General features: G+C 32.6%; 1 protein-coding gene across 1 annotated transcript in view; it reads left to right on the plus strand.

The window, feature by feature from the left end:
• si:ch73-27e22.6 (uncharacterized) overlaps positions 1–10,024 on the plus strand; it is a 14,662-nt gene extending 4,638 nt beyond the window's left edge. Inside the window, exons 3-5 of the mRNA XM_056448527.1 lie at positions 4,189–4,503; positions 4,624–4,698; positions 8,501–10,024. Of these exons, the coding sequence (XP_056304502.1) occupies positions 4,189–4,503; positions 4,624–4,698; positions 8,501–8,721 (611 nt within the window). The 3' untranslated portion in view covers positions 8,722–10,024. The remainder of the gene's footprint in view (positions 1–4,188; positions 4,504–4,623; positions 4,699–8,500) is intronic.
• The last annotated feature ends 7,117 nt before the right edge of the window (positions 10,025–17,141 follow it).

A 17,141-nucleotide genomic window follows, 5' to 3' on the forward strand; every position in this document is an offset into this window, starting at 1 on the left:
ATGCCATCTATATTTAGGCATCTATTAGATGTCTATTAAATACGAAATTGCTTGCCCAGTGGCTCTTGACCATAAGTGCTTTAGTTTAGCATAACATTTTTGTAAAGTTTCACCAAAACATGTTGGGTTTGTTATTCAGATATGACGGAGGAAGTGAAGATCATATCAGTGATGGAGGGAGATCCTCTCACCCTACACACTGATATTGATGAGGCATTGAAATATTTGTTGATACAGTGGATGTTCGAAAACTCTCGAATAGCTGAAGTCAACAGACTCGCAAAGATCAACTCCACATATGATGGTCCAGACGAGACTTTCAGAGGTAGACTAAAGTTAGATCAGACTGGATCTTTGATCATTACAAACACCAGATCCACTGATTCGGGACTTTATAAACTAATGCTTCTGAGAGGACAGATCAGCTACATACATTTCCAAGTCACAATCTATGGTGAGATCTCTATGGTGGAATTACAGCATTGTTTGAGCTTCCACTTTGTCGAATTGCTTGTTTTCAGTTAAATTCATTATTATTTTAGTCTACCGAAAGGAACATTTGTGAATTGTTTAAGATATGATGCTGATATATATTGTCATTTTCACTGACTTCATTACCAGAAAGATCATCAAGCTCAGACTGTGTGTCATCCAAAGTCACCAACCAGCCTGATGAAACCCACATTACTGAACTCCCTCAGTCAACTTTCAGATGTGTATTAGCATTTATTTACAAGGCAGAGAACATGCATGTTAATGTACATCAGTGTGTTTGATTTTATTTTTCAGTTTGTTGACGTTGGAACTCAATAACCACACTGATCTACTTGTGGTCATGCATAGGGTTAATTTCTGTATCAGTTGGTTCTTACATAACCCAGGCACATGAACTAAAAAAACTAAGTAAATATGGCTAACACTTTATTTTAAGTTATTTTAAGAAATCACACCATTTCTACTGGTTTATTACCTGCCTGTTATTAAGATATTAACTGTTTATTATGGGGGCTTGTGAAAGCCACTATTCTGATATCTCACTTAAAGTTCTTCCCATCTTCTGAGACTATTTATAAAGTGTATCTCCTCCTAAGCCTTTCAAGCTACATCCTTCAAACTTCTGTCAGACTTTTAAACTGGTCTGACTCGGGTTGCTATATCTTTTCTAACTAATCCGTCATTAGATTTTTCTGAAAAATGACCCAGACAATTTCAAAAAGTTCCCTTGACTTAACATTGGGTCAAACTTTGTGAGCTCATAACTCAGACTGTCCTACTGACTTAAGAATGGGCTTGTTTAACTCAGTCTAGCCAGCAGCCAACCACTGATGACCTTTAAACTTACTAGCCACGCCCTAACAACCACTTACAACACCATAGTAACTGTCACATAGACTGTGAGTAGCTGTTCTAACACATGCTAATAATTCTAACATCATACTCACATGCTAATCTTGCTAGAAATATGCTAGCAACATGCTAGTGACATGCTCATCATGCTAATTCATTCTAACAACATGTTAATTCATGCTAAAACATGCTGATTCATGCTAAAATCATTATAGCAACATGCTAATACATGCTAGAAGCATGCTAGCAGCAAGCTAAGTTATGCTAGAAATAGGATATCATTGAGTTAATTTATTCTAATGACATGTTAATTTCTTAGAATCATGCTAATTCATGCTGGTATCATGCTATTACCAACCAGAGGATCAACTTTAAAGCTTTTTACTGGCTTGTTTCAGTCTTTAAAGTGGTGACATTGTTGACTGCAGGGATCTTAAACATTCTTTTAGCCAACTTGATACTTTTTCAAACTAAATAAACTACTTCCAGCAGGCTTTCTTAAGCCTCCATAAAGTTTGTCCTCAAACGTAAGCATCTAGTTAGCATTTTTAATGTATTATCTTAATTATTTTACATCCCTACTCCTTCCCAATATACCTGAACACCACCACTACCTTACTAATTATTAATAAGCAAAAAGTCTTTTGAATTTTAATGCAAACATTTAGCAAAAATAGTGCTAAACATTTAGCGAATAGTCTTAGTTAAGGGTTTCTTAATAGTGTGAATTGTACATTAAAAATAAGGTTTGACCTAAATATGTTTCTTTACATTTTTAGCTACAGTTTTGCATAAATATAGTTAATAAAAAGGGATTGAAGTAAAAGTGGTTAAAAAGGAAGAAAAAAAAGAACTGACACATATCATGTTCCACTTCTGCCTGCAAATGAAACTTCACGCAAAACAAACACCCCAAAGAGGAACGAAAACAGTTAACAGTGAAAACAGTAATTCTAAAAAAAAAAAGCACTTGAGTTTACGGAGCATAAACTCTCTTAAACACAAAGTTAACACAAATGTGAAAATTCTGTCATTTGCTCACCCTTAACTTGTTCAAAACCAGTTAGATGTTTTTTTTTTTTGTTGTTGTTGTTGTTGTTGAACACAAAAGAAGATATTTTGAAGTATGCTGTTGCTGGCACTCATTGACTTCCATAGTATTTTTTTCAAAATGCAATTCAATAGGTGCCAACAACCAGCATTAATTAAAATATCTCATTTTGTGTACCACAGCAGAAAGAAACTCATTAATGTTATTAATTAGAGATCTCTGTATATCTTACTCACAAGAAATCCTTTTGTTGCTGCTGCTGCTGTTGTTGTTGTTGTTTATAAAGTAAAATAATTTTTAAAATCCAGACTTAGAGGGTTTCAGAATGAATATGTAAATATGTGCAGTGTGCTGTTGTATCAAATGCAAAATATATATATATATATTTTAAATGACAGCAATAAGAAAACTGTTGTAAAAAGCATGAGCACTTGGCACTTCAGTCTACACTCTATAGTATTAAACATTTTAAAACGCTCACTGTTTCTTTTAGTTAGAAATGCCCCACATAGAAAACATATATGGCAAATCACATGTGACATGCAAGTTCATATTTGGATTTCTCAAATATAAAATATGTTATATATATGCCACATATGTTTCAAAATATTGCAAAAATGGACACATTTCCTCTTTTAACCATTGTAAATACAAATAGGTACATAAATATTTTTGCTGTAATTTTAAAATATAGGGCCATATGAGAAGAACATATGTACACACTGTATGTAATTATATCTCATATTTTCTGTATTTCGGATGAGACGTTAAACCAAAGTCCAGACTCTCTGTGGTCGTGAAAAATCCCAGGATGTCCTTCGAAACGAGTAGGGGTTTAACCCTGGTATCCTGGCCAAATTTGCAGACTGGCCTCTGTCCATCATGGCCTCCTAACATCTCCATATCATAATTGGCTTCATCACTCTGTCTCCTCTCCACCAATCAGCTGGTGTGTGGTGTGCGGTCTGGCACAATATGGCTGGCATCACGTCATCCAGGTGGATGCTGCACACTGATGGTCGATGAGAACTGTGTAAAGTGCTTTGAGTGTCGAGAAAAGCGCTTTATAAATGTAAGGAATTATTCAGTTTTAAAAGTCTGTATGTTTTTGTAATTACTAAAATATGAATAAGCGGCCATGGCATAAATTTATATATATCAAATTTAAATATGAACATGAATGTCAAATGTTATTTGCATATATTTCCATATATCAGATTTCAAATAATGGACAATTGCCATTTCTAACCTATAAAGCATCTGTAGTGTTTTTTTTTTATACATGCACCTAAACTCAAAAGAGCTGAACTGAATAAATTATTGAGGAAAGACTCCACAGGCAACAAGCCAATGACCAATGGGAGTTTGAACAAGTTAAAGCAATGTTTTCTGCAAAACTGATTGTGACAAGCTGTTTGAACTCTTGGAACAAACCAGTATTACCAAGTCAGAGGTATTCGCAGGGAATCTGGCTAGTTTTGATCTGTGTCCTCTGGTTGTAACCGAGCAAACCAGGATTGCGCTAGTTGGAATGGAAATTTCATTGTTTTGTAATGGCCAATGGGCTATACTTTTGTTGTGAAAACCTGGCAACCCTAAAACAAACTCCAATTGCACAACCTACTTTTGGTATTTTGCTTGAAGCATACCATATGGTTTAAATCTGAGATACACATACATATACACAAGGTATTGACGTATATATAAATTATTTGGTCATTAAAAACTAGCATAATGATGTTGTGAAATCTTAGACTGTGACAGCAGAAGATGTTTTGTTTGTCTTTTAGATGTCACAGAGGAAGTGAAGGCCATATCAGTGATGGAGGGAGATTCTGTCACTCTACACACCGGTGTTACTGCAGTACAGACATTTTTGTGGATACAGTGGATGTTCGAAAACACTCGAATAGCTGAAGCCAACAGACTCGCTCAAAACCGCGTATCTTATGATGGTCCAGATGGGAAATTCAGAGATAGACTGAAGTTAGATGAGACTGGATCTCTGATCATCATAAACACCAGAACCACTGACTCTGGTCTTTATAAACTAACGCTTGTCATCAAAGAAAGCGTCTACATAAATTTTCAACTTACAGTCTATGGTAAGTGATATCCTTTAATGACACCTTTGTTCATCACCTTTTATGAAATCAACATTGTTAATTCATCTTGTGAAATATCTCTGATTTTACAATAAATCCTGTCATTATCATCATCACCAGAAAATTCATCCATTAACTTGATGAACAACCAGACTGATGATGCCAACATTACTGATCTCCATCAGACAAGTTCAGGTATGTCACATAATCTAGCATTTATTTGCAATGGAGAACATGTTAAAGAATTAAATCAATGTTTACTCTTCTTATTTTTTAGATGTATGTAGTAGTAGCCTGCTTGATATAAACGATATATCTGTGCACTTTATTATTTTGTTAAAAATAATTGCTCTCCTGATCATTAATCAAATATGAAGTATTCTCTACCCCCTCGAAATGACTTTTTTTTTCAATTCTGGTCACATAGAATGTCTTTAATTCAGAGCTATCAGTGCGTGTCTCATTTCTGCAATACTTTTGTCCTTTCCACATTTGACCTCCATTTTGTTTGCAACATTTGCCCATCTTCCATCGATGCAGTTGGTTCCCAAAGTATAAAATCCTGCACCGCCCTTCTTTTTTATTTTGATTTATTTATTTTTTTTTAGGACAAATTAAATCAGATGCAAGTCACGACTTTTTTTAACCCCTTTTTCAAGATTTAATACAAGTCTTTTGTGTCTTCAGAATGTGTCTGTAAAGTTTACATTTAAATTCAAATCCAAAATATTTTAGCTTTAGATTTTAGCTTTAGCATTATAGCTGTTTTTGTGGCCTGTGCCTTTAATGCCAGTTCTCCTCGCCCACCGTTCCCACGTGCCTGTCAGTGTGTGCCTTAATCAACTGTGTCAGATAAACAGCACAGTGACAGACATGAAGGAACAGATCTTATAAAACATTTGTGGGAAATACTACAGTAAGAACTTCAATCAATCAATCAATCAACTTTTATTTATATAGTACTTTACTACAACCAATGTAGACTGAAGTTATACAAATTATACAACACAACAAAAAAGCAGACAATGCAAAACAGTACAAAAAAAATATCAATAAAATACAAAAAACATTAAAACATAAAATGTCAGTGCTATGCATTAAAAGCCTATTTAAACAAGCGGGTCTTAAGCTTGGCTTTAAAATTTGGCAGGTCAGTGATTGTGCGAAGCTCAGTATTCCAGAGTTTAGGACCTGCCACTGCAAAAGAGCGGTCACCCCACAGCTTGTATCTTGACCGAGGGACTTCACGCAGAAGTTGGTCAGCAGATCGCAAAGCTCTGCTGGGTTTGTGAATGTGCAAAATGTCGCATAAATAAGTAGGAGCAAGGCCATTGACGGCAACTTTACCAATGATTATTTAATGTACGTGTTGTGGAGTTGCAATGATGAGTCACACACAATGTCGTTTAAAAAGTTCACGTACACACACAGACACACAAACACAGCTGACACACACAATTAACTTTGCACTGTTTTTGCAAGCAATTGTGATAGGATACGAGTTAATATCCACTGCTGTATGGATATCTGTTATGTTAATGTACAAATTGAACCTTATTTAACGTCCACAAACCGGGATTGAAGCTTCTTCTTTTATAATTGTATTGACATGCGGCTGTGGTGGTAAAGACAGTTAAAACGCTGTAATTCAATACAAACATGCACTGTTTTAAACGTTTTAAACTTGTAAAACTCATTCTTGCTCACATTTGATGATGACTGATGATCACAGAGAGCTGAACAGATCTTTAAATCCCGGTTTCTTTGCGCACATCCTGTCTAGTTGACATGATTATACATGTTATTACAAGGGCCGGAGTGGGACTCCTTTTCAGGCCTGGAGTTTCAATAATTAGATTAGCCCACCTCAGGTCACGACTGACTATATTAAAATAACGTCATTTTCAATTCAGTTTCTAATGACACTATCACGTCTTTTTCAAGGACACTGCTGCTTTAGAACTTCAAATGTTTTTCATAAATATGAGAACATTAAAGGGTTGCTAAATCTCCAACACTGTTCTTTAAAAGATCACAATGTCCTTTCCTGCAATATCTGAATATATATTCTGTGCAAACTTCTTTATAGATATCCAGTCCTTTGTAACGGTGGTCACACAAAAAAATAAAAATAAAATATGTACACCTACATAAGTAACCCAAATAGTATTATATGTCTTAACACTAAAAATACTCAGGTGAGGTTCTGTCAGCATTAACCTGCAGGCTGCATTTTGCTCACGGGGCTGTGAGAAAATAGATAAAATAGAGCGAAGCTGCAGTAATATAATGAATAAAAAGAGTGAGGCTATGGTCAAATAATTAAATAAATGAAAAAAGTGTGACTGCTGAGAGTGCAAGCAGCTGGGACACCGACCCTCGCGGCCAAAAAAAAACGACGGCCCCACCAGGAATTCTCCTGATTAGCCAATCCAAGCCTGCACTGAAAAAAATGATGTCTGCTAAATTTTTGCAAACAATTTATATGTGTTGAATTTAAACAAACACATTAAATTGAGTAATTTTCAACTTAATTTGTATATTTAAATTCAGCCCAGATAAATTGTTTACAGCCACTTAAAAAAGTTGAGTAAATCCAATGAATCATCTTTGATACATTTTTTTTCAGTGTGGTTACTATGGAGACATTTTAGTACACATGGGTGGAGAAACCGCACTTCTACGTCATGTTGCGGTGGGTCAAAATGGGAGGGATTTGGATCCTATTTAACGTCAGAAAATGTTTAAAAAGAGACTTATCTTTATATCACCCCAATATGACAGTGGACACACTATGCCTGCCCACAGTTCTGTCCAAACAGCTTCCAAAAGAAGAAGAATTCCGAGTTATAAAGTCAGAATTCCGAGTTTTAAAGGAGTTTCCTGTTATGGCGATTGACCATAAATGAAGTGTTAAAGACTTTTTCTTTAGGTTCTCTGCTTGTGATGTGGTATGGATTCGCAGCCCAGTTTACCAATAAAGGCCAGGAATACACAGTATTTGGTTGACACTTTTACTGAACTGAAATATAAACTAATATAACCCTTTTAGATTTAGCCCTTTATAATGTCTATGTACGATATGTCTGCAGTTCCCAAGTATACACCATACGAGGGCACTCTTGCAACATGAAACAAATAACAGCTGCGATAAATCATATAATTGTTACACATATAATAGATAAATAGTAATGAAATCCTAATTTTAGACATTTGGAGGAACCACACAACCTATAGCTAGTTTCAGGCGCTCTGTTTAATGCTTTATAATTGCTATTTAGACCAAATGGTAATAATTAAAAAAAGAACAAATCCATACGAATAAATAGACAGCCTAGTTCAACTATACATTTCCTTTTTGAAAGCGTGATAAACACTAAAAAGTAAGATATAGGCTTTATGTTGTGATTATGAGCTAATGTGCATGCGTCTTTAAAACTCCATTTATGGCCAGTCGGCATAACAGGAAACTCATTTGTAACTCGAAATTCTGACTTTATAACTCAGAATTCTGACTTAATAACTCGCAATTCTGACTTAACTCGCAATTCTGACTTAATAACTCGGAATTCTGAACTTATAACTCAGAATTCTGACTTTATAACTCAGAATTCTGACTTTATAACTCGCAATTCTGACTTTACAACTCGCAATTCTGACTTTATAACTCAGAATTCTGACTTAATTTTAATTTTTAAATTTTTTTTTTTTTCAATTATTTTTTTTTTTATTCAGTGGCGGGAACGGGCTTCCATACTTTAAGGTTGACTGTGTTTTCCACAAAACATTTTTACTCATAAACACTAGATGGAGCTAATAATATTGGAACTCTTCAATAGTCTCTGCTCTGTTTCCAAAACTCTGTTCTACAAGCATCAGAACCACAGTTCTAAAAAAGGGATTCTAAAATTCACAGAGAATTACTGTTCTAACTGTGATGTCATCTGTATTTACTTAAGCAAGTGTCAAACACTTATTTCTGATTCTTTTCTTTCAGACTGCGTCTACTGTCCTGGTTTTCCTGAAACTGTGATTCGATTGGTCATTTGTGCACTGGTGGGCGTGGTTGTTGTTTGCTTGGTGGTGTATGACGTCAGATCTACAAGAATTGAGCTGAGACGGGCGGAGGAGACCAGGCAACACAATCAGATACGTGAAGTAAAACCAGAGCTACAGTCTGAACTGAGCAGAAAAATGAGCTCCAGATATGTTTACTAAAGGTTGCTGGTGTAGTCCCAAAAAGAAAACTAGCAGCTGGATATTTTTTAACCCATTATTCTTCATATATTTACCATATATCGGTTTGTATAATGATTTTACTGAGATAGCTAATTGGCTGTAAATCCAGCTATTATTAATAACTAATTAATAGCGAAACAAATAATGATATGGGATGATCTAATAAGCTCTCATTTCTCATTAAGTCTCATTAAGTTTAGGAAAGAGTGCAGAGATTTTTTTTTTATTCTATCTCCACCCTCAGGTATAATATATGATCTCAGAAAACAAAACCAGCCATAAAGGTACATTTTTTTGGAAGTTACTTCATCTAAAAGACGGATAAATACGTGTTCCACTGATGTTTGGTTTATTTGGCTGAGATACAAATATTTGATATCTGGAGAGTACAAAACAATCAACATGTTAAGAAAATTGTCTTTAAAGTTGAACAAATTAAGTTCTTAGCAAAGCATTTCAATGATTTACAATTAAGTTTTGATATATTTACAGCAAATGTACAAAATGTCTTAATGGAACATAATGGACAAGCTAAAGAACGCAACCTCCGATTGTACAATGTGTTTAAACAAATGTTATTTCACTTGAAAGTAGCAAATACGACATCTTTAAACTTTTAAAAGAATGCTAGTGCTCATGCTTTTGCCATGAAAAAAATTGTGTTACTTACAACCGCAAGATAGAGCTATAACCGTGTCATTTGTCTTAGGAGACGCACACTGAATATATATATATTCAGTCAGTGTTGGGTAAAGTTACATTTACAGGTAATGTACAGTATTACAATCTTAAGATAATCTTAAACTTTAAAAAAAGTCTAATAAATTACCGCAAGAAAAGCATAACACACTAATAACTAAGTAACACATTTAGTTACTTTTTTAAAAGTGACTCAAGATTTTATCCAAATACCTTTAAAAGTATCTTCACCAACACTGTAAATATTTTGATACACAATAGTATATAAAGTCTGAATAATATGTATATTTACAGTTGAAGTCAGAATTATTACCCCCCCCCCTTAATTATTATCCCCCTGTCCACCTCCCCCGCCACCCATTTCTTTTTAACGGAGAGAAGATTTATATAATCTATATAATTTATATATAGCTTTAAGGGCCTAATAATTTTGACATTAAAATGTTTTTTAAAAATTAAAAACTGCTTTTATTCTAGCCGAAATAAAACAAATAAGACGTTCAAGAAAAATATTATCAGACATACTGTGAAAATTTCCTTGTTCTGGTAAACATCATTTAGGAAATATAAAAAAAAAAAGAATCAAAGGGGGCTATTAATTCTGACTTCAACGTATATATATATATATATATATATATATATATATATATATATATATATATATATATATATATATATATATATATATATATATATATATACACTGTGTATATATATACTGTATATATATATACTGTATATATATATATATATATATATATATATACTGTATTGCACCCAAACATTCCTAGAAGTGAAAAACAAACACATATACGGAGCGTTTTTTTTTTCTGAATGTAGGCATAAAGTACCTGAATGACCTCATAAGTCCACCATGTTTTATACATTTGTTTTATACTGAATGTAATTTTTTGTAGTTTTAAAAGGTTTAAGCTGAGTGAACTCAAACTAAAATAAAGAAAACTGCAACCATCATAAAACAGTTTCCTGGTTTTGAGCAGGTTTTAGCTGGTCTCAAATTATGGCTTTATCTTTGTGCATAAAAGAGAGAGAAACTTACCAAGAAACATACAATTACACTTACAGGCTTTATACACTTATTATTAGTAGTAGTAGTGGTAATTTCGTTCTGCATTACAATCTATAGTAGAAGTAAATAATAATAATAATAATAATAATAATAATAATGTCATGTTAATATCAAACCGAAGATTTCTTTACAAAGGCCTGCTTTTAAAAAGCCTACGTTATCTCAACGTGGTGTTATTTCAAAGCCAGTTAAATGCCAATTCTCATTTGTAGTTATTTGCGTGTATTGACTTTTTATCTAATTCATCTTCATTCTAGTTTTCCGCTACACACGCAATAGCGCCCCTTCACTCACCATCATCAGACCTGACCAGACTTTTATCATGGTAATCTGGTAAAGTGCAAACATTCTGTCTGAAAATTCCCCAATGTTCATTTTCATCACGCATATAAATGTTAGAAGAGGTCACTGTGATGAAGTATTGAATTAGTATAAAACAACACCTCTGAATGTAGAAGAATGCATTATGGACACTGATGGCGAAGTCGTGGCTTCTATCAATCACAAAACACGCAAACAATGTTTCTTTTGCTGCAAAAACAAAATGGTGGGACACAATGTTACCATATGGAACAAAATGTAACCAAATGTTACCATATTACAGTAATGATTGGTATTTTAGTTTCAGTTTCCTTTATTTTTGTCATTCAAAACATGACTATAGATTGTAATGCAGTACGAAATTACGTTGCATCAAACCCAGCGAGAACATAAAAAATATATTTAAAAAAAAACACTATAAAAACCCAACAAAAAAATAAGCTTTTGTAATTTCATAATTATATATAAAAAATATCTAGATATGAAATATAAACCAATTTAAAATCAGATGAAGGAATAAATAAATACTTGCACAGTTTGTTATAATAGTTATAATACTGACAATTTGTGGTACGGTATCTTTACGATTTTCAAGTGTAAGACTATGAATCATAGGTCTCAAACTCAATTCCTGAAGAGGCCACAGCTTTGCTTCAACCCTAATCAAACAGCTGATCCAAATAATCAAGTGTTCAAAAGAGTCATGAATACTTAATTAGTTGGATCAGCTGTGTTTAATCAGGGTTGAAGCAAAGCTGCACAGAGTTGCGGCCCTCCAGGAATTGAGTTTAGGACCTATGCTATAAATAAATAAAATAAAAATCTTCTAGAAATCAAACTCATCGCTTATTGATTTATTATTTGAGCAAAACGGTACAAAACTTTAACTATAACTGTTTTTTATAACAATACATATAAAAAATTGATTTAATTTGGTGTAAAATGTAATATGTTTGTTGACTAAATCAAGTCATCATGGTGTTATAGGCAACTGCTTAGCATTAATGTGACAAAAAACCACAACAAAGGAAATGACATCATAGATAGGATGCATACGCTGTAAAACCCAATAAGTTAAGGCAACTCAAACCGTTTGAGGAAACCAATCGCTACAAACCATTTGAGTTAAACTAATCTATATGAGTACTGTGAACTTACTTTATTATGAAGTAATGAGGTATTTAATTAACGCATTTCCTTTAACACTGAATTCAAACCTCTTCAAATGAGTAGAATTAACTTTAAGTCAATTTTGAGTTAACTACACTCATTTCATTTGATAAAGTTGACTGTTGGTGTAAATGTTAGCAAGTGTCTTAAAAAATGAGATAAACCTCAAAAGTATATTTTTATTCAAATAAAGATGTTATTTAAATATATATTTTATTCAATTAAATATATAATCATGTAATGATGAAGATAGATATGTACAAACTCATGTTCTAGGAAAATACTTTTTTTAATCTTATGAAATTGCAGCCTTTATTGTACATTTAAAAAACGGTAACACTTTACAATAAGAGTACATGAATAATGATGTATTAATATGTAAACTAAACATTACTTTATTATGAACTAATGATGCTTTAATGGATGCGCTGTGAGCTAACTTTAACTACAACATGACGCATGAGTCAATGTGTAAAAAACGGCTACCTTAATCACTAGTACACTGTAAAAAAAAACATCCATAATTTACTGTTTATTTCCTGCAGCGAAAACGTAAAATAGCGGCTGTTAAATTACAGAAATTTACCGTAAAATAGTGGCGGTTAAACTACACAAATTTTCTTACATTTTAATTTCCGTTAAATTTCTGTAATTCAACCTCTGTTATTTTACAGTAAATCTGTAAAGTTTAATCTTTGTAATTCAACCTCTGTTATTTTACAGTAAATCTGTAAAGTTTAATCTCTGTAATTCAACCTCTGTTATTTTACAGTAAATCTGTAAAGTTTAATCTCTGTAATTCAACCTCTGTTATTTTACAGTAAATCTGTAAAGTTTAATCTCTGTAATTCAACCTCTGTTATTTTACTGTAAATCTGTAAAGTTTAATCTCTGTAATTCAACCTCTGTTATTTTACAGTAAATCTGTAAAGTTTAATCTCTGTAATTCAACCTCTGTTATTTTACAGTAAATCTGTAAAGTTTAATCTCTGTAATTCAACCTCTGTTATTTTACAGTAAATCTGTAAAGTTTAATCTCTGTAATTCAACCTCTGTTATTTTACTGTAAATCTGTAAAGTTTAATCTCTGTAATTCAACCTCTGTTATTTTACAGTAAATCTGTAAAGTTTAATCTCTGTAATTCAACGTCTGTTATTTTACAGTAAAACTGTACATTTTAATCTCTGTAATTTAACGTCTGTTATTTTACAGTAAAACTGTACATTTTAATCTCTGTAATTTAACGTCTGTTATTTTACAGTAAATCTGTAAAGTTTAATCTCTGTAATTCAACCTCTGTTATTTTACAGTAAATCTGTAAAGTTTAATCTCTGTAATTCAACCTCTGTTATTTTACAGTAAATCTGTACATTTTACTCTCTGTAATTCAACCTCTGTTATTTTACAGTAAATCTGTAAAGTTTAATCTCTGTAATTCAACATCAGTTATTTTACAGTAAATCTGTAGTTTAATCTCTGTAATTCAACATCTGTTATTTTACAGTAAATCTGTTAAGTTTAATCTCTGTAATTCAACATCTGTTATTTTACAGTAAATCTGTAAAGTTTAATCTCTGTAATTCAACCTCTGTTATTTTACAGTAAATCTGTAAAGTTTAATCTCTGTAATTCAACCTCTGTTATTTTACAGTAAATCTGTAAAGTTTAATCTCTGTAATTCAACCTCTGTTATTTTACAGTAAATCTGTAAAGTTTAATCTCTGTAATTCAACCTCTGTTATTTTACAGTAAAACTGTACATTTTAATCTCTGTAATTCAACCTCTGTTATTTTACAGTAAATCTGTAAAGTTTAATCTCTGTAATTCAACCTCTGTTACTTTACAGTAAATCTGTAAAGTTTAATCTTTGTAATTCAACCTCTGTTATTTTACAGTAAATTTGTAAAGTTTAATCTCTGTAATTCAACCTCTGTTATTTTACAGTAAATCTGTAAAGTTTAATCTCTGTAATTCAACCTCTGTTATTTTACAGTAAATCTGTAAAGTTTAATCTCTGTAATTCAACCTCTGTTATTTTACAGTAAAACTGTACATTTTAATCTCTGTAATTCAACCTCTGTTATTTTACAGTAAATCTGTAAAGTTTAATCTCTGTAATTCAACCTCTGTTATTTTACAGTAAATCTGTAAAGTTTAATCTCTGTAATTCAACCTCTGTTATTTTACAGTAAATCTGTAAAGTTTAATCTCTGTAATTCAACCTCTGTTATTTTACTGTAAATCTGTAAAGTTTAATCTCTGTAATTCAACCTCTGTTATTTTACAGTAAATCTGTAAAGTTTAATCTCTGTAATTCAACATCTGTTATTTTACAGTAAAACTGTACATTTTAATCTCTGTAATTTAACGTCTGTTATTTTACAGTAAATCTGTAAAGTTTAATCTCTGTAATTCAACCTCTGTTATTTTACAGTAAATCTGAAAAGTTTAATCTCTGTAATTCAACCTCTGTTATTTTACAGTAAATCTGTACATTTTACTCTCTGTAATTCAACCTCTGTTATTTTACAGTAAATCTGTAAAGTTTAATCTCTGTAATTCAACATCAGTTATTTTACAGTAAATCTGTAGTTTAATCTCTGTAATTCAACATCTGTTATTTTACAGTAAATCTGTTAAGTTTAATCTCTGTAATTCAACATCTGTTATTTTACAGTAAATCTGTTAAGTTTAATCTCTGTAATTCAACCTCTGTTATTTTACAGTAAATCTGTTAAGTTTAATCTCTGTAATTCAACCTCTGTTGTTTTACAGTAAATCTGTAAAGTTTAATCTCTGTAATTCAACATCTGTTATTTTACAGTAAATCTGTAAAGTTTAATCTCTGTAATTCAACCTCTGTTATTTTACAGTAAATCTGTAAAGTTTAATCTCTGTAATTCAACCTCTTTTATTTTACAGTAAATCTGTAAAGTTTAATCTCTGTAATTTAACGTCTGTTATTTTACGTTGTTTTTTTCACGGCACCCCAGCTGCCGGAAATAAACCGTAAAATTACAGATTTTTTTTTTTTTTACAGTGCACTTGATTGTTTTTTAATCAATGTAATAATCACCCCATTAGTTTATGCTAATTTAACCATGATGAACTCATGACATGTTAATGTATAATTGTATCATGACTTTACTTGAAGGGGAAAATCATCATTAACCTATTCTTAACTACGCATGAACTCCTTATGCACGTCTGTCTAGTGTGTTCACACTGAATAACATAGAAAAATGTTCTGTCAATATCAGGAGTTCATGAGTAGTTAAGGATGAGTTGATGTGCCCCTCCAAGTAAAGTCATGACATAATTATACATTAACAGCTCATGAGGTCCTGTGGTTTATATTTAACTTAAACTTAAATGTTGATTAATACATTAACTAACAACATGTACTAACAAGTAATTAAAATAGCCATCTTTTACACATGATCTCTTGTGACTCATGTTAAAGTTAGTTCATGATTAGCGCATGCATTAACTCATCATTAGTTCATAATAAAGTAATGCTTAGTTTACATATTAATGCATCATTATTCATGTACTGGTAATGTAAAGTGTTCCCAAAAAAATAAAACACCACCCTACACTGTATATAGAAATCTTGACCTTTAATCCTCAGTGATGCTTTTGTTATGTATAATAAAGTGTAGTAGAAATTCCAGGAAACTATTTTTGAGAGCACACCTGCTGTAGACCCCTCCTTCTGTAGAGTTACATATCCTGTTTTTGTCTTTCAGTTTAGGACAAATCTACAACATTGCTAACTGCAGAAATATGTGTGTGTTAGTCTTAATGTACATCTTCTCTGTTCTATCTTACACATTTACCCTTTTGTTTTTTACCAAATAGTGTGCTAATAATCTGTTTTCATTAAAATGACTTGTTTTAATTATTCTGTGTGGTCTTTAACCCATTTAACACTATAGTATTTGTTGTGTTAAAGGAAATCAGTCTATGAGGTTTCATTCTGCAGGACAGGAAAGAGACCCTTCACCCACATGCCACGTATCTCTCTTAAAGATGTTCGTCCATATATCAGACCAAAACCACATTTCCTTCCATAGATAAAGGAATCGAGCCTTTTCAAGTTTCGATTTGACTAGACCTAACATGAGTGTTCAGAAAAATGATTTCGGTGGAATCAATTCGCAAGAAAACCAGTTGTGTGTGCCCACAAGAAACAAATGCTTATAATCAGGCCACTATAGTGTTTTGAACCACACTAATAACATGTATATTTACAACTCTGTTTATAAAAGATTCAGCATTCTGCGTACAATTATCTATAGTGAACAATTCAGTGGAATCAGTTCACAGTACAACCAAGTAAAAAGTACTTATATTCATCCTAGGTAGCTAAGAATTCTGGCCCAGATTTGGCATAAATCTGGCACAGCAGGCATTTATCCAGCACTGGTATACAGCATGTGGGCCAAACATGGCCTGGGTTTGGCAGAGGTGGCACTGTCCTTAAGGTGACAGACAATTATTGGGCCAGATGTTAAAAATTGATCTGTGGCCCGTGTAAGTTTGGCCTATCTTGACCCACATTTTAAAAACATTTTTAAGCCTAAAGCACAATGATTCATGGGTTTATCAATTTCATTGCAGTCGTGATACACCAACATATCTGGCCCAGTTCAGGCTCAGTTATGGGTTATTAATACGCTCAGACTATGAAAATAGCATGTATATTTAAAAGCCCAAACACAGCGATTGACTTTCTCTACTTAAAGGAATATCATACACATTACAAGGTATTTTGCCAAAAAAAGACAGGTAAGCAAATTTAAGTTTTTTGGGCTAGAGATGGGTTGCACATAGCCGGACTAGATTGGGTCTATACTTCACCGAGAAACTGAAACTACGTCTATTACTTGCAGGAACCTCATAAACGTTATTGACTTTTCTTACATGATGGAGTATCATATATATCATAAGCTTTATTTAGCAAAAAACAACATGCAACCAAATTTAAGGTTATTTGGGCTAAAATTGGGTTACACATAGCCGGGCCAGATCTGGTCTATACTTCACCTAGCTGGTGAAATTACGGCTATTGCTTGCTGGGATGGATGGAATGATGGATAGAACATTGGATAGAA

Source organism: Danio aesculapii, chromosome 22 (assembly GCF_903798145.1).
Source record: "Danio aesculapii chromosome 22, fDanAes4.1, whole genome shotgun sequence".
In the NCBI taxonomy this organism is placed as follows: domain Eukaryota; kingdom Metazoa; phylum Chordata; class Actinopteri; order Cypriniformes; family Danionidae; genus Danio; species Danio aesculapii.